General features: G+C 37.9%; 2 protein-coding genes across 2 annotated transcripts; both read right to left on the bottom strand.

The window, feature by feature from the left end:
• cyp1d1 (cytochrome P450, family 1, subfamily D, polypeptide 1) lies at nt 1-4,748 on the bottom strand. Its single transcript, XM_084414887.1, has 7 exons — nt 4,522-4,748; nt 3,422-4,266; nt 2,342-2,465; nt 1,809-1,898; nt 1,189-1,312; nt 985-1,071; nt 1-703 (listed from the first exon to the last, which is right to left on the bottom strand). Exons 2-7 carry the CDS (start codon nt 4,256-4,258, stop codon nt 421-423), a joined length of 1,545 nt encoding a protein of 514 aa, XP_084271013.1. The 5' UTR covers nt 4,259-4,266; nt 4,522-4,748; the 3' UTR covers nt 1-420.
• Nucleotides 4,749-5,766: 1,018 nt separating this feature from the next.
• On the bottom strand, nt 5,767-18,101 carry tmc2b (transmembrane channel-like 2b). The gene is made up of 20 exons (XM_084415469.1): nt 18,047-18,101; nt 17,577-17,618; nt 16,888-17,302; nt 16,078-16,227; nt 14,492-14,582; nt 14,330-14,411; nt 14,125-14,231; nt 13,454-13,552; nt 13,219-13,361; nt 12,940-13,087; nt 12,651-12,845; nt 12,380-12,559; nt 12,079-12,240; nt 10,646-10,774; nt 10,033-10,100; nt 9,714-9,953; nt 6,732-6,857; nt 6,564-6,642; nt 6,354-6,474; nt 5,767-6,169 (listed from the first exon to the last, which is right to left on the bottom strand). Exons 1-20 carry the CDS (start codon nt 18,087-18,089, stop codon nt 5,931-5,933), a joined length of 2,859 nt encoding a protein of 952 aa, XP_084271595.1. The 5' UTR covers nt 18,090-18,101; the 3' UTR covers nt 5,767-5,930.
• Nucleotides 18,102-19,690: the final 1,589 nt, after the last annotated feature.

Here is a 19,690-nt window from a genome sequence, read left to right as displayed (position 1 = left end):
GCTAAATCAGTAATAGGCCTATTAATTCTGATTATTTCTCACTGATTCAGTTTATATAACACAAAGCAGCTTAACAACAGACAGATTGTGGCTTTCTTTGATGTTTCAAATATCTGCGAAAAGCAGTAACCAGAACACTTACATGCTAAAACCTTCATGCATGATCACATATATTGATACACTCAGAGTACAAAAGTAAACATTCAAGTAACAGTTGAGCTGAATACTCTACTAAAACACTAACATTTGAAACAGAGGTAGAGAAAAGACCACATGATGATTATTAGTGACGAATTAGCTTAGCAGTCCAGTGATGGCCGACATTAGCTTTGTGCTGTGACTTCAATGATTCTGAGGTGCATTGTAGGTTGATTTGGGGTGCATAAAACATAACATCTGGAACACTGAGAGCATAATAGTTCAGTTACGAGGTGAGATTTTTATTAGGAAGGGTCTGGGCTTCATGGTGAGTCCAAATGTAGAGCTCAGGTCAAGCTCTTGCCCTGGAATATTCTCTATGTGCAGACGATGCAACAGGGTGGTTAAGAACACAAACATCTCCAGACGGGCAAAGCTGTCACCGAGGCAACGCCGTATTCCCATGCCAAATATCATTACCTTCTCAGTCACATTTTTATTTAGATGGCCAGACAGCGTGAGGAATCGTTCGGGTCGGAAAGCCTCAGGATCGCCCCAAATGTCCCTTTTTGCCAAATAATGAGTTTAATTCAGTTCAATTGAGTTATTTAATTTATTAACGTTATATATTTATAAAAGAAAAAAATTTATGTAAAAATATATAAAAAAATATTATAAAAATAACTTTACTTTTATATATAAAATGATGTAATAAAATGATTTATAATAATTTATTTACATTATATTTCATATTATAATATATTAATAAAATAAATAATATTTATATAATAAAGAGAGCCTTAGGAAACAAATATAATAAGATTATGTCAGGAATGTAATACTTACACATCGTGATTGACTTGATATTGGTTGATGAAAACACACGTGTCTTTGGGGATGAAGTATCCATTCAGTATTATGTTTTCAGTTGTGCTAGATAACATGATGGAGGAAAATGTGAGTACCTGTTTATGAATACAGTCATATGTTAATAGTATGGTACTATAACACTATGATACTATAGAGAACAGAGAGAAAAAATGGACTCACCAGTGAGGTATGGTGAAAGGCACATAGGATGCATGACGAAACACTTCAAATATGAAAGCTTCTATGTACGGCATGTTTGGCTTGTCTTTAAACTGTGGAAGCCTGTTCATACCAACCTGATTATCTAGGAAAGCACATATAGCATAATAAACACCCAGAAAAGAAGATGAAGAAATACTTAATGAATTTTGAACTGGATTTAACAATATTATTTTGGACCTCACAAATTGTTTTAGCACCGGAAGATTTCTTTTAAAAATATATATATATTCAGATGTCTCTGTTTGCAGTAAAATAACCCTGTAGATAAAATCTCATTTAAAACAAAATAATTTCCTGTTTATAGCAAATTCCAAAAGACAAAATAAAGCGAGGCCACAGGAAGACACTTTTAGCTCTCCATCAACGTATTTTAAACTCCACTTTCAAAATTGTGTATTGAATTGTCTATAATTTTTGGTTTCCTGTGTCTGTCTCACAACAAACCACAAATCCCCGCTAATGCAGATTCAGTTTCCCTAGGATGCCGCAGCACAGCTGAAGAAAGGGACGTGCATGATGGGAAATAGTTTTTTCCAGTAAACACAATGTTGTTTTGATTGGCCCTTTCTAGTCTTCACCTATCTCCTGGAGGATTTTAGCCTGGATGTCTGGAAACTTGATCAGGTATAAAAGGCTCCACTGCAAACCGGAGATGATAGTGTCAAAACCTACAAGAAAAAAAAAAAAAAGGCATTGTTTATGATCATAATCTGTTAACAGCCTCAAGAAACAAGTCACAATTAGCATATGGGCAACCAAATCGAAAGAAGATGTGTTGTGGGCTGTTCTCAGGCTAAAAGAATGAAAATGAGTGGTTTGAGCTCCTCACGGGGGTTTGTTAAATACTGTTTAATGAACTAGAACTACCAAGATGCATAAACTGAAACAGGAACGAACAGCACAAGCCAAGAGCAGATGAAGAACATACATCTAAAGCAAATTCTCAGAAAAACTCCATGTCTAATTCTAGATCAGTCTGTAGAGCTTCCCCTGTGACAACAAAGAGCCAGGAAAAACATCTGGTTCTGGATGTAAATGGTTCCGTTGTATGTCTTTCTAAAAGCACAATGCCACATTCGCACATGTATTCTCTTGACTCCCGGTCTCTCACCGGCTCCGAAGATGTCAATAACACTGTGGATGATCTGTGAGTTGCTGAGCATGGCCGTTTCCTCGTCCTCCTGCCTGTCCTCACTCATTGCTATAAGGGCATCGGTGATGTCCCGAATACAGTTCTGTACAAACACACAGAGAATCAGATTTGCAAAATGTTTAAAATGTGGGAAAATAAACAGTGAATGTACTCTCTCTATGACATTTACATCCATCTTGTTCCTGGCCATGTATGCGGGTGCCTTCTCCACACATGCATACATTGTTTACACCAAATTCAACTGAGCATGTGAATATTTTAGTTTGTATAAACAGAAACAAAGCATCACTTCACATGTGCTCTGAAAGAGAAATCTCTTTATTTTTTTGGAGTATAGGTCGGATAATAATAGTTACTGAGTTACTGACCACAATGTATAAAAAACACCAATATAACATACTGTTCAAAGTTTGAGGCCAGTAAGATTTTGTTTTTTTTAAGAAATGAATAGTTTTATTCTTTTATTCAGCAATGATGAATTAAATTGATAAAAAGTTACAGTAAAGACAGTTATTTTCAAAATTGCTTATAATAAGAAATGTTACTTTAGCACCAAATCAGCATATCAGAATGATTTCTGAAGGATCATGTGACACTGAAGACTTGAGTTAATGCTGCTGAAAATTCAGCGTTGCCATCACAGCAATAAAATAAATTTTAATATATATTGAAAAAGTAAAAATGTAATATTTCACAATGTTATACTGTTTTATTGAATTTACTGTATTGTATTTTGATTAAATAAACACAGCCTTGGTGAGCATAAGAGACTTCTTCCAGAAACACACAAAAAATGATGCCGACCCCAAACTTTATATATATATTCTGCATATGCAAGCATGCTGACAGATTTTCTTTCTAATGAAGCATGTATAAATGTATGGAGTATATAACCTCTGTCCGTTCACTCCTCTGATCTCATTCTCATCTCATGAGAAGAGATGTAATCTGAGGCTTCTGACACTAACAATCTGCCACTCATCTCTGGGATAAAATAATCAGTTTTGTCTTCTCATCTTTATATTTCAACAGTATTACCCTATCAAAGGTGATGAGATGTTCCCTGATGTTGCGCTCCATGAAGCTGTTCATTCTGCCAATGTGCTGGACCATCTTTCGCAGAGACGGACTGGGCAGGTAACGGAAGATAGGAAAAAAGTCTGCCAGATTCCCTGCAGCAAAGAGGCGCAGGACTTCATTATTGATTTGGACGATGGTGAGGAACTCTTTATCGTTGTGGGCATACCGCTTGCCAAAACACAGAGTGCAAACCACATTGGCAACTGAGGTCACTAGCAACTTAACCGGGTCGAGCCCTGAATCTCCAACCTTATCTCCTTGTTCCTTCAGAGCCTCCACCATCTCCATAGCCTCTGTGCAGATATGTTCCTCCAAAAGACACGAGGCACTTGAGTCTCTGGGCTCAGCTTGGGAAAAGGTCCTCAAGGCGTTTCTGCAGATCTTTTTGTGAAGCACCCAAGCTTCGCCATACTTCTCACTAAATGTCATACTGGTGCCATTAGCAACGGCAGAGAATGTAAAAAGGTCAGGGCGTCCAGCAAATGCCTCTCCTTGCCGCACCAGAGCCTCCTTGATTGTAGAATAGCCGCTCAAAACAACTACCACAAGAGAACCCATTTGCACCTGGAACACATCTCCATACTGAACCCTTAGGTTTGTTAATGACAAATGGATTTGTTCCCCCATCTGGAAAAGGTTGCCCACTAACGGCCAAGGTTTGGGACCTGGAGGAAAGGAGCAGCCTGGTCCTCTTCGTCGACCATGGAGAGCCAGCAAGAGCAGAGCGAAGGCACAGAGGAACAGAGTCACTCCAGATGTAAGGTTTGTCGTTCGGGAAATCTCCTCAAGATACATGGCACGCACTGCAAAAAAGGAGAAAATGACTGTGGTATATTTAAAATAGGGGTTTAACGCATTAAGCATAATACACTACTCTATTTTACACTCTATAAATAGCTTTAAAGAGCAACCTTAGGGAAATTAAAACTTTATAATAGCTATTATTGTATATTACTTTCAAATAAAACGGCACTGAAGATAGAAGCGAAAAACCGGCAGAAACGGAAAGGACAAAAAGGTAAACTAAATCACGTAACTGTTAATTTGCATTATCTTACCTTTGAAACCGCTCCCGCGTTTGCAGTCAAATACTTCCAAAGTTTTACCAGCTGAAAAATGGCTGTGCAAGAACTCTTTTTAAGAACGTACGTGTCTCCATGACTGCACAAAAACACAGACTGATTCTCAGAAGCAGAGAACACTGGAGGGCCGTCGAGATGATCGATGTACAAGCATGAATGAAAGCCAATGAGATATTAAGTGCGTGTTTCCACACGATGGCAGTATTTTTAAAACCCTGAAAGCTCACAGCCTTTACATATCGAGGAGGAAAGAGAAAGCAGACTCGATTATGATTAGAAAATTGAATCGAGTTATAAGACAGTCTGTTAATGAAATAATACTGGCAGCTGTGACTGTTTGCGTCGATGGTTTCTGTATGCATTTTAGGGAGGGTTTTAAAATTAGATTCGTAAAATCTAAGCTTTTTTATTTTATTTTAAACATGTAAAATCAAATTGGTAGACATTGCTTGGCGTAAAAAAAAACGCAAACCATTATCCAAAAAAAAAATATATATATATATATTTTTTTGTCAGTAGTGGACCAGTAGTAGGCCTAATTGCATTCTTGTCTGTAGAAGTGCATTTGTCATAGACGAAACTCCTGTAATTAAAGTAGCCTTCTGTTCTACTTAATTATTTAATATGTGGTATAAGGGAACATATTATGAAACAAGGAAATAATGACTGGATTCTGGGTAAGCTATTGAACATACTGGATTCCCAATACTTAGCACTGCACATATAATTTGATTTGACTTAAAAAAAATATTTAATAATAATAATAAACTTAAGAAAACAAATCTTATATCGGCACGGCGCGGATGAATCCGATGTTTTGAGGAGAATGTGCGGCTGTCTGAAAAAAGCACAAATGTCAGGGCATGTCAAAACATCCCAAGGGCCCCAAAAACACCTTAGACCCCAGAGGGTTAACGTTGCATTTATTGTTCTGTGACACTGAAAGTTATTTAAAAGTTTCAAATTAAAGTTAAATATATGTTTTCAGGTTTCATCTTGATGCCTGCAAAATATTAAATATATACTATTTTTAATTTTTAATATTTAATTTATTTATCTTTTACAAAATATTTTAAGTAATTTTAGCAAGCATAAAGGCACAACAAGGGGGATCATAAGAAGGGTATCCAATTCATGAAAACATGTTTATTTCATATATTCCTGATCTGTGTGCAGTAATAATGGAAATGATTTGATGAATAAACCACCACAGACATGTATATCCATAAACCTTTTATTGCACTTTTTTAAATAGCATACAAATACATTTTACACAAAAAATATTTACAACAACAGCACCTCCTCACTGTTATAGTATTACAATTCGATCTGGATCCATATGTAGTATGACTGTGGAGTGTGTGTCTATATACATTCTTAAAGCCTTATCTTCGTGGTGGTGGTCCACCTCTCCCTCTTCCCATCCCTTGACCTGGTGGAGGTCCACGGCCATTACCTGGGAGAGGCCCGGGTGGCCTGGGACCTGGAGGGCGAGTCACTGGTGCCCGAGGATTTGCCGCAGCCAAAGACACATCTCTCTGAACATGTACCCCTTTCCCGGTGGCTGCAGCGCCTGGTTTGCCAGTCACTTTTGGTGACTTGCTAAGCTGGTCAGTTGGTTTCTCTGTAATAAAAATGGCAAGTTTGTCACAGAAACAGACACTCCGTTGTGAATGAAGACGGTTCCACTCTCAAGTTTGAAGATCACAAGAGTTTGGAAGCATCTCCTACAATGTGAACACCAGTAGGGGAAACACGGCAAAAGAAACATGTCATGACTAGTTCAACGAGTTGTTTAGCCCACTGACCAGCCTCTTCAGCAGATGGAGGGGGAATCAGGGACTTGTTGGGCATAAGATCCTCCAGGTCTTTCATCACCTGGTTGGTGCTGTCCTTGTTGTTCCTCCTGTTCTTCTCCTCATCTCTTTGCTATATGATGGAGCAGAAAATATAAACCAATGGCTGACACTGCTGATGTCAGATAACTTTACCATCATTTACAAAAAACGTTTACCAACCATTTGCATTTTGCGTTTTAATTCCATGTTAGCGTTCTGATATGCTTTGGACACAGCATTCAGGTAATAAATAGCCAACCTGTCAGAGACAAGACATACAGATAGTTTTATTAAATGCAAATAAATCATAAAATTTACCTTTATACTTCACATTAGGTGACTACTCACACCATGAGCAGGACTGCAGAAATTATGAGGCCTGGGTTGGATGCATAACCGAAGATGTCTGCCATAAATGGTGGCAAGTCCTTCTCTATAGTCTCCGTGATCACATCAAACATCTTATCTTTACCACTGTGGAGAGACGTGGATCTCACATTGCTCAGGACATTTATGATTCACAGAAAAATTTTACAGAAAAATTTAAATATGAGATGTGGTGGATTTCTAATGAATAAAATAGTAAACTGTATATCAAACTAATATTAACTCTAACATCTAACCTTACTTCCCTTTTTAGGCCAAACAAAACTAACACTTTGAAACACAATGTACTAAAACATTCTATCCTGTGTTTTTGAATGTTTTATGTTGTGCTGCCATACCCCTTTGACTTTGGTTGTGTGAGTGTAAAAATAACAAATATGGGAAATGAAACTAGACAGATAACTAGGTTAGAACCTTGTGATTAACAATGAAGTAATCATTAAAACAAAGTTTGCTTTACCTAGTAACAGAAGGGTTTGCATATGAAGAACCAATTAAATTCATATCATTTTGCCATACCTCCCTATTCTATAAAAACTGTTGTATTCTATTAACTGGTGGGATTCTCAGTGGAATTTGCCTGAGATCCTCCACCCTTGCTTCTTGGGAGAGATTCCCTGAGAACTACTATATATTGAACGTCGATTGGAGACGTTAGGGAACGTCGATTGGAGACGACCCAGGGAACATCGATTGGAGACGACCCAGATAGTTAGGTTTAGGGAAAAATCTACGACAGAGTTCACGGTCTAGGCCCTATTTTGCTGGTCTAAAAATGTATGACAATTTAAAATATACATTTTTATTCCATATTGATGGACCAACATGAAACAAGCTTGTTATTATACTGTAGTAAGATGTTTTTGTAACATTTTAAGACATACTTGTTCAAAATATCCTGCAAATAACACACATTTTATGTTTATTTAATCACTTTTGTTTTATAACCTCTTAGCTAAGTAAGTTGCAACCAGCTAAGTATTTTATCAGATCTCCTGTATTAATTTGCCTTTAATCATGAAAGCTAATTTCCCCATAAATAAGACAAATATCATGCATAATTGAGATTAAAAAGACATATGAAGTAATTATGAGATGAAATGTTATAATTTTGTACATTCTGTACTCTAAATAAATAAAAAGCCAAAATTATGATATAAAAAGTCAAAATTATGACATACTGTACTATGTACATACATCATATATAACCCTATAGCTGTAATCGAAATTATTCAACCCCCATTGCAAATCAGGTTTATTGGCATAATTTACAGACTTTCAGCTGTTTGCAATGAACAAAAATGTTTTAAGTGGTTTCCCCAAATTCAACTGAAATTGCAACTTTTAATGACTTTTGTAGTCTCAAAATTATTCAACCCCTGAATAGAATCCCTCACAACAGCACAAATCTGCAAAACAGGTGTTGTCTAAAACACACCTGATGCAACTAATGAAGGGCTTCATTAGTTGCACCTGGTATGATTGAGCTAGAACACATGAAATATCTGAACAGGGTTGGTTTGTTGACTGCATATTAGAAATATGGCTAAGTAAAAAAAATGGTCCAAAAAGTTAAGTGAAGATATCATTGCTCTTCAAAAACAAGGAACATGATACAAAACATTGCGAAGGCACTAAATGTTCCTAGAGACACCGTTGGAAGCATAGTTCACAAGTTCAAAGTTAAAGACAGTGGTTACACTATCTGGAAGAGGCAGAAAAAGGAATCTATCAATGGCTGCAATCAGATTTCTGAGAAGACAGATTCAGAAAAAACCCTTGAGTGACTGCAAAAGACCTGCAGCAAGACTTGGTGGCAACAGACACTGAGGTTTCAGCTTGCACAGTAAGGCGTGTACTAAATACATGCGATTTCAATGCCAGAACTCCATGACGTACACAGCTACTGATTCAAAAGCACAAGAAAAGTGCTCAAAATCATATAAATAAGCCAAAGAATGTTTGTGATTCTGTTCTGTGGAGCGATGAAACAAAACTGGAACTGAAAAGCTGAAAAGAACACTCTTTTGGTGGTTCGGTGATGCTCTGGGGCTGCTATGCATCCTCTGGCACTGGAAACCTGCAGCATGTGGAAGGCAAGATGGATTTATTGAAGTATCAGAAAATCCTAGGACAAAACGTCATGCAGTCAGGGAGGAAGCTGAAGCTTGGGTGTCATTGGACCTTCCAACAGGACAATGATCCCAAGCATCCTCAAATTCCACCAAGGCTTGGGTGCAGAAGAAGTCCTGGAAGATTCTACATTGGCCATCAGTCACCTGACTTGAACCCCATAGAAAATCTCTGGTGGGATTTGAAGAAGGCGGTTGCAGCACACACACTCAAGAATATTACTGAACTGGAGGCCATTGCTCATGAGGAATGGGCTAAGATTCCTCAGAAACGCTGCCAGAAGCTGGTGTCTGGTTATACATCTTGTTTGCAGCAGACAGCAAAAGGGTGTTCTACTAAGTACTTAAGATGCTTTCCATGAAGGGGTTGAATAAGTTTGAGACTGCAGAAGTCATTAAATGTTGCATTTTCAGTTGAATTTGGGGAAACCACTTAAAACATGTGTTGTGTTGAGCTATTTCAATTACCTTTGTTGATTTTTTCAAGGCAAACAGCTGAAAGTCAGTACATTTTGCCAATAAACCTGATTTGCAACTGAGGTTGAATAATTTCAATTACAACTGTAATCTCAACTTTATCTTATAATTACTTAGTATGTCATAATTTTGACTTTTCATGTCATAATCATAATTTACCAAAGCATGATTTCTTTTTCTTATGTGGCGTAAATGGGCTTCCATACTTAACAAATCTGTTCCTACAGGAATAATTTGTTCAGGCATTCTGTACTTTTCAACTTTTTCCCATTTTTGACCACAGTGAGCCTTTTCAAGGATTAATACATAAATCTTGATATAGTTTAAAAGCTACCTGAAGGGTCCACAGTCAAAAGACGGTGGCAGGGTCATAATGGAGTAGATCACAGGCATAAGACTGAGGAAGAGGACGAGGAGGAGCAATCCCATGTAGAAGTTATTAGAACGTGAGGCTTTGAACACTCTCTCATGGGGAACGTTACAGGCCATCACTGCCCAGCACTGGTAATACATGGAGCTCAGCAGACGCAACACGTTTACTCCCACCAGCCCAGGGGCGTAAAATGCGCCCATCCTGAAACACACACATTATGTGAGGTCATCACACTGTCCATCGCCGAGATGCTGTGTTTTTACTCGCATGATCTACTTACCAGATCATTCCCTGGTTGAAGATGAGCCCAAGTACATTACCACTGATGTCAAACTCTCCATAAGATGGCTGCAGAAACACAAACACACTCACATGCATAAATATCTGTATGCATGACAACACAGAAAGAGATGTCACAGTAAAAGATACCTCTCTCTCTCTCTCGCTCTCTCTCTCTCTCTCTCTCTGTAATTAAGTGCCCTGAATGGTGTAGTGTGTCTCTCTGTGACTCTGGTTGTAAAGCAGCCCTATCACCTATCCTGCCACCTTCTCATGGAGTTCAGTTGACCTCGGATGAATGAGTAGTATGTTACCTATATCGAGTGACAGGAAAATGAGGGCGACAGGGCAAAGCCATATAGAGCAGTCATTTCTGAGCACAAAAAACTTTTTGATGAGAATATACTTAACCTGACATATTCACAGTCAGTCAGGTTTCTAACATCTGGCCTCTTCTTGATGGGAACGTCCCATCATCACTAAATTGCTAGGAACTAACCTTAACAACTAAAATGTGCATCTGACAGAGGTCATCCAACTGATACTGTTCCAGCTTGTTTACACAGTGTTACGTGAGTAACTTGAATAACAGCAGGGTGTGAGGTTGGACTTACAAACCCAGCTTCAAGATCCCAACACCAGCAATAGTTGAGGAATCTCACAATCACGGCTCGTAGGAAGTCCCCTATCAGAATGGTCAGATATGTCACCTGGATGTCGGATACGGTGAGCTTCACAAACTCCTGTGAGGAAATAAAGCAGTACATTTTAACCATATAAAGCCTACTGTATTATGTTTGATACATGAATTTCTAAGGCCTTTGAATTATCAGCATGAATCAAACATTGCTGAGAAACCTGTTGCACACAATCTACTGACTTCGGCACTCTGTTTGATAGATCATACTTTTTTAGCAAGTAAAAGGCCTTTTAGTAAAATTATTATATATTTGTATAACTTTTGTATTGTCAGTAATATTTCAAGATTAACATTTACTAGACTGAAGCAACTTAAGTTCTTGTTGCACTTGTGCGTTTGCGCACAAAAGTACCTCACAAATCTGATTTCAGACAGACTTCTGAGGCAGCGTTACGGTTTAGTGATTTAAGGCATAATAGATGGAGCATTGGTGAAAACAAAGTGAATATTTTATATCAATAGTAATTTCTTGTTAGAAATGACATCAGAAGTGACACCAAAAACGTACATTTACACACAAACTGACCAGCAACCGCAACTTTCAGACGGCATCTTTATTTCTTAGCTGAACTGTCATAGAATGGAAAGCACGGGATTGTGGGATATTAAAGTCAGTGAAAGATACAACTATGCTGCCTTCAAAAATCAAACAGATGAAGGTATGTCAGGAGACAGGAAGTGAAGCTAACATTGGATTCGTACGTTCCTTGATGCCTTTCTACCTTGGAATGCGTCCTCCGAAGGCAGCGCTTTTAAGCTTTCAGACGTGGGCCCTGATGATCTGGTTCAGGTGTGTTTGATTGGGGTTGGAGCTGAACTTTGGAGTTTGCCACCCCTGCTGTGACTATTTCACACTCTATGAACCGTAAAAGCCTGATGTATCAAATATGATACATTTAGATGTACTTTTACATTTTAGGGTTAAACTGTTCCATTTCAAAAAATAGATTTTTGTGACTAATATTTTGTCAAGCACTACAGGGTCAGTGTTGCCAACTTAGCAACTTGTCAGCTAACAACAAATATAGTGATATTTGGACTGCTGGTTAACATGTAATCAGTCACTGTGACATACTTGTTCCATTTTCTGACAGAAAAAATTTAGCTGTATTGGACATTAGGCTATATATTATATTAAAATACATGTGAGCACGGATTAGGAGAAAAAACGGATGTAAAGTGCTGACAATTGGCGCATTACGTCATCCAGCGACATGTAGTAACTTTTTGAGCAGGCTACTTGAGCTATACTTTCCATTGAAAATAGTAGGCAACACTGTACATGGATCAGCACTGACTGTTACTGATAAGTTTGGTGATGGTGATGTTGGTGCTGACGGTACCTACAATGCCAACTTCTGTCTCCCAGCATGGCCCCCTGATGACATCAGCTGGGGAGGTGATTGGAGGGGGAATGTTTTCTGTGACATTGTACTGTAAGGTGTAGTTGTCATAGTATTCTTTAAGAGCCCAGATGGTTTCATTTTTTATCTGTTTCTCGTTTTCAAGCTGTGAACATACAATACCAAAGAAATGATTCACATAAAATGTAACAGGTATATGTGTAAGGGCTGATCCCAAAACTCTTAAGCAGAGTAATATCCTCTTTTTATTATGTTTATGGTTACTAGACCCTCTATGGTCATACCTTTGCATTGACTTCATCAAACAGAGCAAACAGAAAAGTGTACAGGTTGCCCAGAAAGAGGGCAAAGATTCTGGCCAGCTGCCATTTTAGGGCGATTCGAGGGTGATAGTCTTCCAGCTCCCCTATGACCTCAAACAGAGGTGGACACACCAAGCCCAACAGGGACATCACAATTTCAACCTGACCGAAGAAGACACAGAGTTTCACAATTTCCTTCTTTTTTTCATGTACCATCATATTAATAAACTGAAAGGTAAAAGAAAAGGGGTACCTCATTTTTTTGAAGCCATGTCAGTTCATTCCTGTCCAATTTGGCAAACTCTTGAGATCTTTTGACCACAGTGTAGATGAGGAATCCACTCCCACCCAAGCAGCACAGGATGAGAACGTTGGCTAGGACACGTAGAAAGCGGCGCAGGTGAATGTTCTCATCCTTTAGGTTTTCCTGCTCATCCACTATAGATTCCTGAGGAAATATGACTCAGTTAATGTTTGATTTTATCAGTCTAGCTATGCAGAAGTTTTCACAGCACAGTGTACCATTCTTTGATGTTATTAACCTTGAAGCTTGTGGTGGTGGATGCAAACTTGTTGTCAGCTGTCTCTGGGTTTCCTATAAGGTAATCCCAGCTGGTAAACAGCTTCCAGCAAAAGGTGAAGGCACTATCCTCTGCTCCATCTCCTCCTTCATTGGCATTTCTTGCCATTCTAGAAGAAGGTAGGCCATTAAAAAAAGAAAGAAAGAGGCTCCACATTATCAGCAAAAAGAGCATTTTCAGTGAGCAAAACCCTATACAGAGTGACACTGTCAATGCTGCAGATGTAGTTATTAGACTCACGTTCTGATAACCACCATTAGACTGTAGCCAAATATCCCAACACCAACCAAAAGATATGACAGAGGTAACCGGAACTGGAGGACTCCGATACTTCGTTGGTTATTGTAGAAACCATAAAACATAACGGAGTACTTGCAATAACCCTGTGAAAAAAATGCTAAAGGTATAATCCAAATAAGACAATAGCAATCTTACAACCTCTTTTACACAGAATCCAATAGTGAAAAATCCTTACGCCAAACTCAAACAGGACAGAGTAGTCCATGGCAGTATCCTGTTCTTCTCTGGGGACTGTTTTTCTGGGAAGGGAGCCGTAAGGCATGCCCATCAGTACCTACAAAGAGAAAGACACAGATCATATTAGTGTAGCTTTTATTTAAATTTTCTCTTTTATGACATGAAGGCCAAGTATGATAACCCATACTTGGAATTTGTACTCTGCATTCAAGTTAATGCACACATTAGGAGCAGTGAGTAGTGAACACACACTGCAAACCATGGACACACACAACCAGAGCAGTGGGCAGCCATTGCTGTGGCACCCGGGGAGCGATTGTGGGTTGGTGCCTTGCTCAAGTGCATTTCATTCATTTCCTGCTGGTATTGAGAATCAAACCCGCAACCTTTCGGTTACCAGTCTGACCAATCACGGTTTCCACAAAAATATCAAGCAGCACAACATCGATAATAATAGGAAATGTTTCTTGAGAGGCAAACCAGCATATAAGAATGATTTCTGAAGGATCATGTGACACTGAAGACAGGAGGAATGGCTGCTGAAAACTCTTTAGACTCTTTACAATAAAATTGTAATTTGCCAATTTACAATATTACAATTTTTACAATAAACGGTAGTGTATATTGCCTAAAAGGTGTTTAAACAAAGACATTAGCATCACATCTCACCTCTGGCATAACAACAAGTCCAAACACAAAGCCGAAGAGAACAAGGTTTAATCCATACATCCACCGCAGGAAAATGAAGTAGGAGGCAACAGATGACCCAAAGTGACCTATGAGAATAAAACAGTTGAGAAGAGAATAAGAAACATACTGAACTCTGAAAATACAGATTTCGATAAAAAAGAAAAAGAAACAGAGATGAACAGACTTTCCACTTCTTTTATCCGACTCTCCCAGGGAATGCAGGCTGTCTTGAAGTTTTCAAAGTCTCTATTGAATTTGATTAATTTCTGAGAAACGAACAAACAAAACATATTCAGTGATTGCATTTAAAATGTAACATGTCACTATGGAATATTTAATGCTGTACCTTAGCCATCATGACTTTGAATGCATAGAGTCTCCTTCCTTTTCCTTTGCCCAAAGCCCCTTCAAACTTTTCTACAAACCCCTGGGCTTCTCTAACAGGTGATATAAATAGAAACTTGTATTAACATGGAAATAAAATGTATGGCACAATATCTCAACAAACTTTCTGTTTTTGTTTCAGATTTCAACAGGGCATGAGTATTTCTCTCTGTCCTGTTGGGGTTGTAATCTTTGCATGCTGCTATACATGTGTAGACGGACCAGTCCACTGACTTACTGGCTGGTTCTGCGTGTATTACGCAGCATGGCCATTCAGCATTGTATAGTAAGCACCAGAGATAATACTAGGAACAAATATCATGTTTCACTCACAACCTTCACACTCTGTAACTTGAGCCTACAGCCAATTAATTAACTCATCAATGAATAATGAATGTGAATGGTCCAGATGGACACAAGATGAACTAATTCACTAATAAACGGATATTACTTAAAGGGATAGTTCACCCAAATGTGAAGCAAAAGAAGTAATTTGGGGGGGATTGTCCATAAAATGAAAGTCACTGGGGTCCAGTGTTGTTTTAGACCCCTTTGACTTTCATTGTATAGGCAAAAGAAGAGAAGAAGTCATACAGGTTTGATTTGAAATGACATGAGGGTGAGTATATGATGAAAGAACTTTCATTTTTGGATGAAACAACCCTTTAATGTTTTCACATGGAAATAGTATGGGTACCAGTTTAATTGTAGTTAACTGAACTAAAACTCAAACCTACAAAGCACCTCATTATAACCCGTGGTGGACCATATCGACATCCGTGTATTGTTTGGACATGACCATATGACCTTATGGCACTTTGTACATGAGATCTCTGAAGAGAATTGTACCCAAACATGCATGCAAAGACTGCCCTCAAGAAACATCAGCATGCATAAAACAGCATCAAGCTCATGAAACTGTAACATTCCACTCACCAACCAGAAGCTACCCATGAAGCTTTGCCAAGTGAGTGTCCCCTATGTGGCACTGTTTCTTTCCCTACAGCTTCAGGGCCCATGTTATTGATGCTTTCTTGGGCAGTGTGTCAGTCTCTACTAACTTCTGAGGGCACTTGTCCAAACTCTCGTTTGTCACCCACACTGGTCAATTCCACTGGGCAGTCTGAGGTAAAGGTTCAGATGGAGGCCACTAGGTAATGAATGCATTGGCGTAGTCTCTGTGTCAAGTGTTTTATCTCAAAGTACAATCGAGCACATTTTGGATGATGGTGATTCTTTACCGAAACTTTTTGTAAACTTCAAAAGTGCCATGTTGTCATACTGATTCTAATTCAAATTACTTCCATGCTTCCTAAAAATAATTTTCAGAGCCAGTAAGAATATGTAGCCAATAAGAGCTCCTTTAAACATCAGCTTAAAGTGCATTAAGAGACGTGAAAATGCAAGAAAGCAGAAGCACAGCAACTTGTCAGCTTTAATGAAGCACATAAACAAACATGAAACTCATGCTAAATAAATGAACTTCATTTGATTAAGAGGTGACTGAAACAAGAGCTCAAACAATGAGTAGGAGGAAATCCGTTTTACTTCAGGCATTTGAGTTTCCTCTTCATGCGCCAGGGTTTGTTCCGAAGTGTCGCTATCAGCTTTTTCTTCTCCTCCACTTCCTCTTTTAGTCGGGCCATCTCTCCCTCAGACAGAGACTCGTCTTCTGAATTGTTGTCTGATGATGAACCGCTGCAGAACAAAGCCGAGACCCAAGAGTCAGCAGTCAGTCCTTTAAGTCCAGTTTAAAAGTATATCCCACAAGGATATTGTTGTTTTGGTCAAGTCAAGTCAAAAGTTCTAGTGAGCAGGATGACCATGAAAAGCACTTCCAGATTATCGGTTGGAAGGCAAAAAAAAAAGAATGAAATGTCCAACTGAAACCAAAACATGTATAGCCAATAACAACAATACTACTTTACATTGGTTGCTATAATACTCTATAATATAGTGACAAGTCTATATATATAGGAGTGAATTCAGGTTGTTTGGGACACTTTTTCCAAGTCATTTCAATGGCAAAAAGTGTCCCAATCACCCTGAATGTACCCTATACATAGGTTTAGTGAATGATTAAAACTTTAAATAAATTAAATAAATATCATATTTTTATTTATTTATAGCAATACAATCAATACAATACAATACAATATTATGATAACAACACTTTTGCGGTTGTTCAGAGGTTTTAGTTCCTTGGCTGCATTTTACCACAAATTTTGCAATATGAATAGTTGAGAACATTCAAAAGTTATTTTATGGCAATAGATGTGTATGGCTGTGGAGGTAATGAGAAGTGAACGGCACCGTGTGTGTGTGTGGCGTGGAGAGGGAGGCTAGAGAATACTGCACCTGCTGTTTTTGCCTTTGTTCTTTTTCTTATCCTTATCTTCCTGTTTATCCTTCCCTCCTTTTCCTGCTGCTTTGCCATTCCCCTTCTTCTCCTTGATATTCTCCACCTCTTTATCCTTCTTAGTTGTGCCTTTTTTCCTTCCTTTTCTTTTATCTCCTTTCTCCTCTTCGCTCTCCTCTTCTGAGTCATCTTTCTTGGCAGCCCTCTTCTTCGCACCTGCTGCTTTCTTTCTTCTTCCTTTCTGCTCTTCCTCGCTCTCGTCTTCACTTACTTCCTTCTTCTTTCGGCCTTTCCTCTTCCGTGGAGTCTCCTCCTCTTCGTCGCTCTCCTCCACGCTATCGGCAGGCTTGGCTTTCCTTCCTCGAGCAGCAGGCTTCGGTTTATTCCTGCCTTTTGCTCTTCTTTTTGAATCCACTGAAAATATAGAGAAAATGTGTGTGTGTGTGAGAGTGTGTATATATACATACATACATACATTCATATTATATTTTAATTAAATATAAAAAATGGACAAAATACATTTAGTAAGATCACTGCATGACATGCACATTCAAAATAGTAATTAAAAATAATACAATAATATTATCGAATATTATCGAAAGTAATATTATAATAAATAATAATGATAAACAATAATTATGTTAATAAAAAAATGTATAAAAAAAATTCAACCATCTTCAAAACTTACCGTCACTTCCACTATCATATTCTGCATCGATTTCCATCCCAACTGTAACACACACACATACACTGTATTAATATCATGAGAATTTCTTTCATTTTAAAAATAATGTCACAATAACTCAATAACACAACTATTTAACATCCTGTCAGATGAGTGCATTCATGGCATACATGATATATTGTGTTAATCATTAAAACAATTACCATAAATTAGGTAAACCTGTTAAATAAGGGTCATCATTCAAAAACTCACTCACAAACTTATAACAGCAGGAAACACAACATCACAACACATGCCTGCCAGTTGTAAAATCATCAACTGCACTACATCAGAATATAAAAACTATATCAGAACAGTAAATAAAAGTTGCAAATAGTTACCCAGCCTACCAAACGAACAGTCTAGTATACACTGAATCAAATTGAATCAACATGCATTGGAATGATCCTCTTCTGATAATAAAATCTACTTACCATCATCCACGGTTATCGCAATATCGTTTTTTCTGCGAGGCATCTTGCCGGTTTGAGTTTGAGTCCAGCTATTCAGTCTTGCGAGGCATCTGAGCTGAAGACACACCTGACTGTCAGGTGGGTCTCTGTTAACAGGCTCTCCACTCCTAAAAAAGGAATCAAATGTCTCCTTGACTACAGAAAATGGTAGTCAAGATCTAAAGCCGTGAGAGCCAGCAAACAAAACGCCAGTGTACAGGGCAGATTCAAGATTCAAATATCAAGGTGTCTCTCATGATACCTAAACACAAGCAGGTCGGCTAAATGAAGAACGGCAAGTATACCCAAGTTTCATGATAAACACCTGAAAATATTTTTTCTAGAATTAAAATAAGAAAATTATAACAGATTGTAAATAATGTGAAGGTCTGATTAAGTTATTCTTCTTTACGACAAATTTATCATTCTTTGTTAATTCGAAAAAAGTTCAATAACTCATTTTTGGACCTTAGTAAAAATATTATTACTCTCACACCACACTTTTTTTCCTGGTTCCATTTAAGTACAAGAGATTCATATACTGAACTATAGTTTAAACATGTTTAACTTTGGTTAAACTTAATGTGTGTAAATGATGAGGCATTGTGTCAACAGGAAGTTCTAACCTTCTTGTTCAGACACAGCGCAGCAGAATACCATTAATTGCTTTGGGTTAATTATATACAAGAGGTCTACTAAAATAACATCAAGTAACAGAACTACATTCACACAGATCAGATATCCAGCATATAAAAGCGGTTTCTCTGTAGTGACCGCGAGTAAGGAAGGTTCACAATAAACGCAAAAACACTGTGAAAACTGTACTTTTTGAGTGTTTTTGAGATTTACTTACTTCCAAAATTTGAGATAACTTTATTTAATTTGATCAATTCCAATACATTGGACAAATCAATTGGATAAACACAGTAAAGAATTTACAAGGTTTTTACAGTAAAGTTTAATTTATGATTCAATTAATAATTGAATGAATTAAATTATTCATTAATAATTCTATTCTTGATTTCTTACTAAAAGAATTTAAAATGAGCTGTATTTTCAATTAACAATGACTACCTAAATGAACAAATAAACAAAATCTCAAATGACTCCTGTTAATAGTTAATGACGACAGCCCATGAATTATAAATGACCATTTGCATTGTTAATGAAACTTATGTGCCAATTTTCTTATAAATAATCGTCAAGATTTGATACAGGGATATCATAAGGTTCTAAAGATTGTAAGGTCTCTTCGATCCATCTTCAAAACAGGTGCTCTTTATATATTCTTAGATTCTTTACGGATGTTTTTTTTACCATCCTCTAGTAGGTTTGTAACAAACTCCCCTCACTTAAATGGTACACAGCGTAACCCCAAACAGAGCAGCATGGGCCGTGGAATGACAAGTGAGTCACATGCATCTTTGCTGCCAAATCTGTGGCTGCTGGAAAATAATCCAGGACATTAGACACCCCTAGAGCTGAGAGCAGATTTGAGAATACAGTACTGCGCATGGAAATGTTGTGGGTCACCTAACACGCTGATCAAGATAAAGCTGCATGGATTTGAGAATAGGAAAACAATGAAATGGAGACGTAATGTTGGGCAAAGCCAAGCCGTCAATC

This window comes from Rutilus rutilus (assembly GCF_951802725.1).
Source record: "Rutilus rutilus genome assembly, chromosome: 7".
NCBI lineage: Eukaryota > Metazoa > Chordata > Actinopteri > Cypriniformes > Leuciscidae > Rutilus > Rutilus rutilus.
This window is presented reverse-complemented; position numbering and strand designations above follow the sequence as displayed.

Excerpts from the sequence above, each read along its gene's own strand:
- tmc2b (XM_084415469.1), bottom strand. The coding sequence starts at position 18,089 with ATGCCTCGCAGAAAAAACGATATTGCGATAACCGTGGATGATG. Across the intron at positions 6,858-9,713 it reads TTTGACTGTGGACCCTTCAG|TGGTAAAGATAAGATGTTTG; the intron begins GTAGCTTTTAAA and ends GTCTCTCCACAG. Across the intron at positions 6,643-6,731 it reads TCTGCAGTCCTGCTCATGGT|GTTGGCTATTTATTACCTGA; the intron begins GTGAGTAGTCAC and ends TGTCTCTGACAG.
- cyp1d1 (XM_084414887.1), bottom strand. The coding sequence starts at position 4,258 with ATGTATCTTGAGGAGATTTCCCGAACGACAAACCTTACATCTGGAGTG. Across the intron at positions 2,466-3,421 it reads ATCTCATCACCTTTGATAGG|AACTGTATTCGGGACATCAC; the intron begins GTAATACTGTTG and ends GTGTTTGTACAG. Across the intron at positions 1,313-1,808 it reads TAAAATCCTCCAGGAGATAG|ATAATCAGGTTGGTATGAAC; the intron begins GTGAAGACTAGA and ends GTGCTTTCCTAG.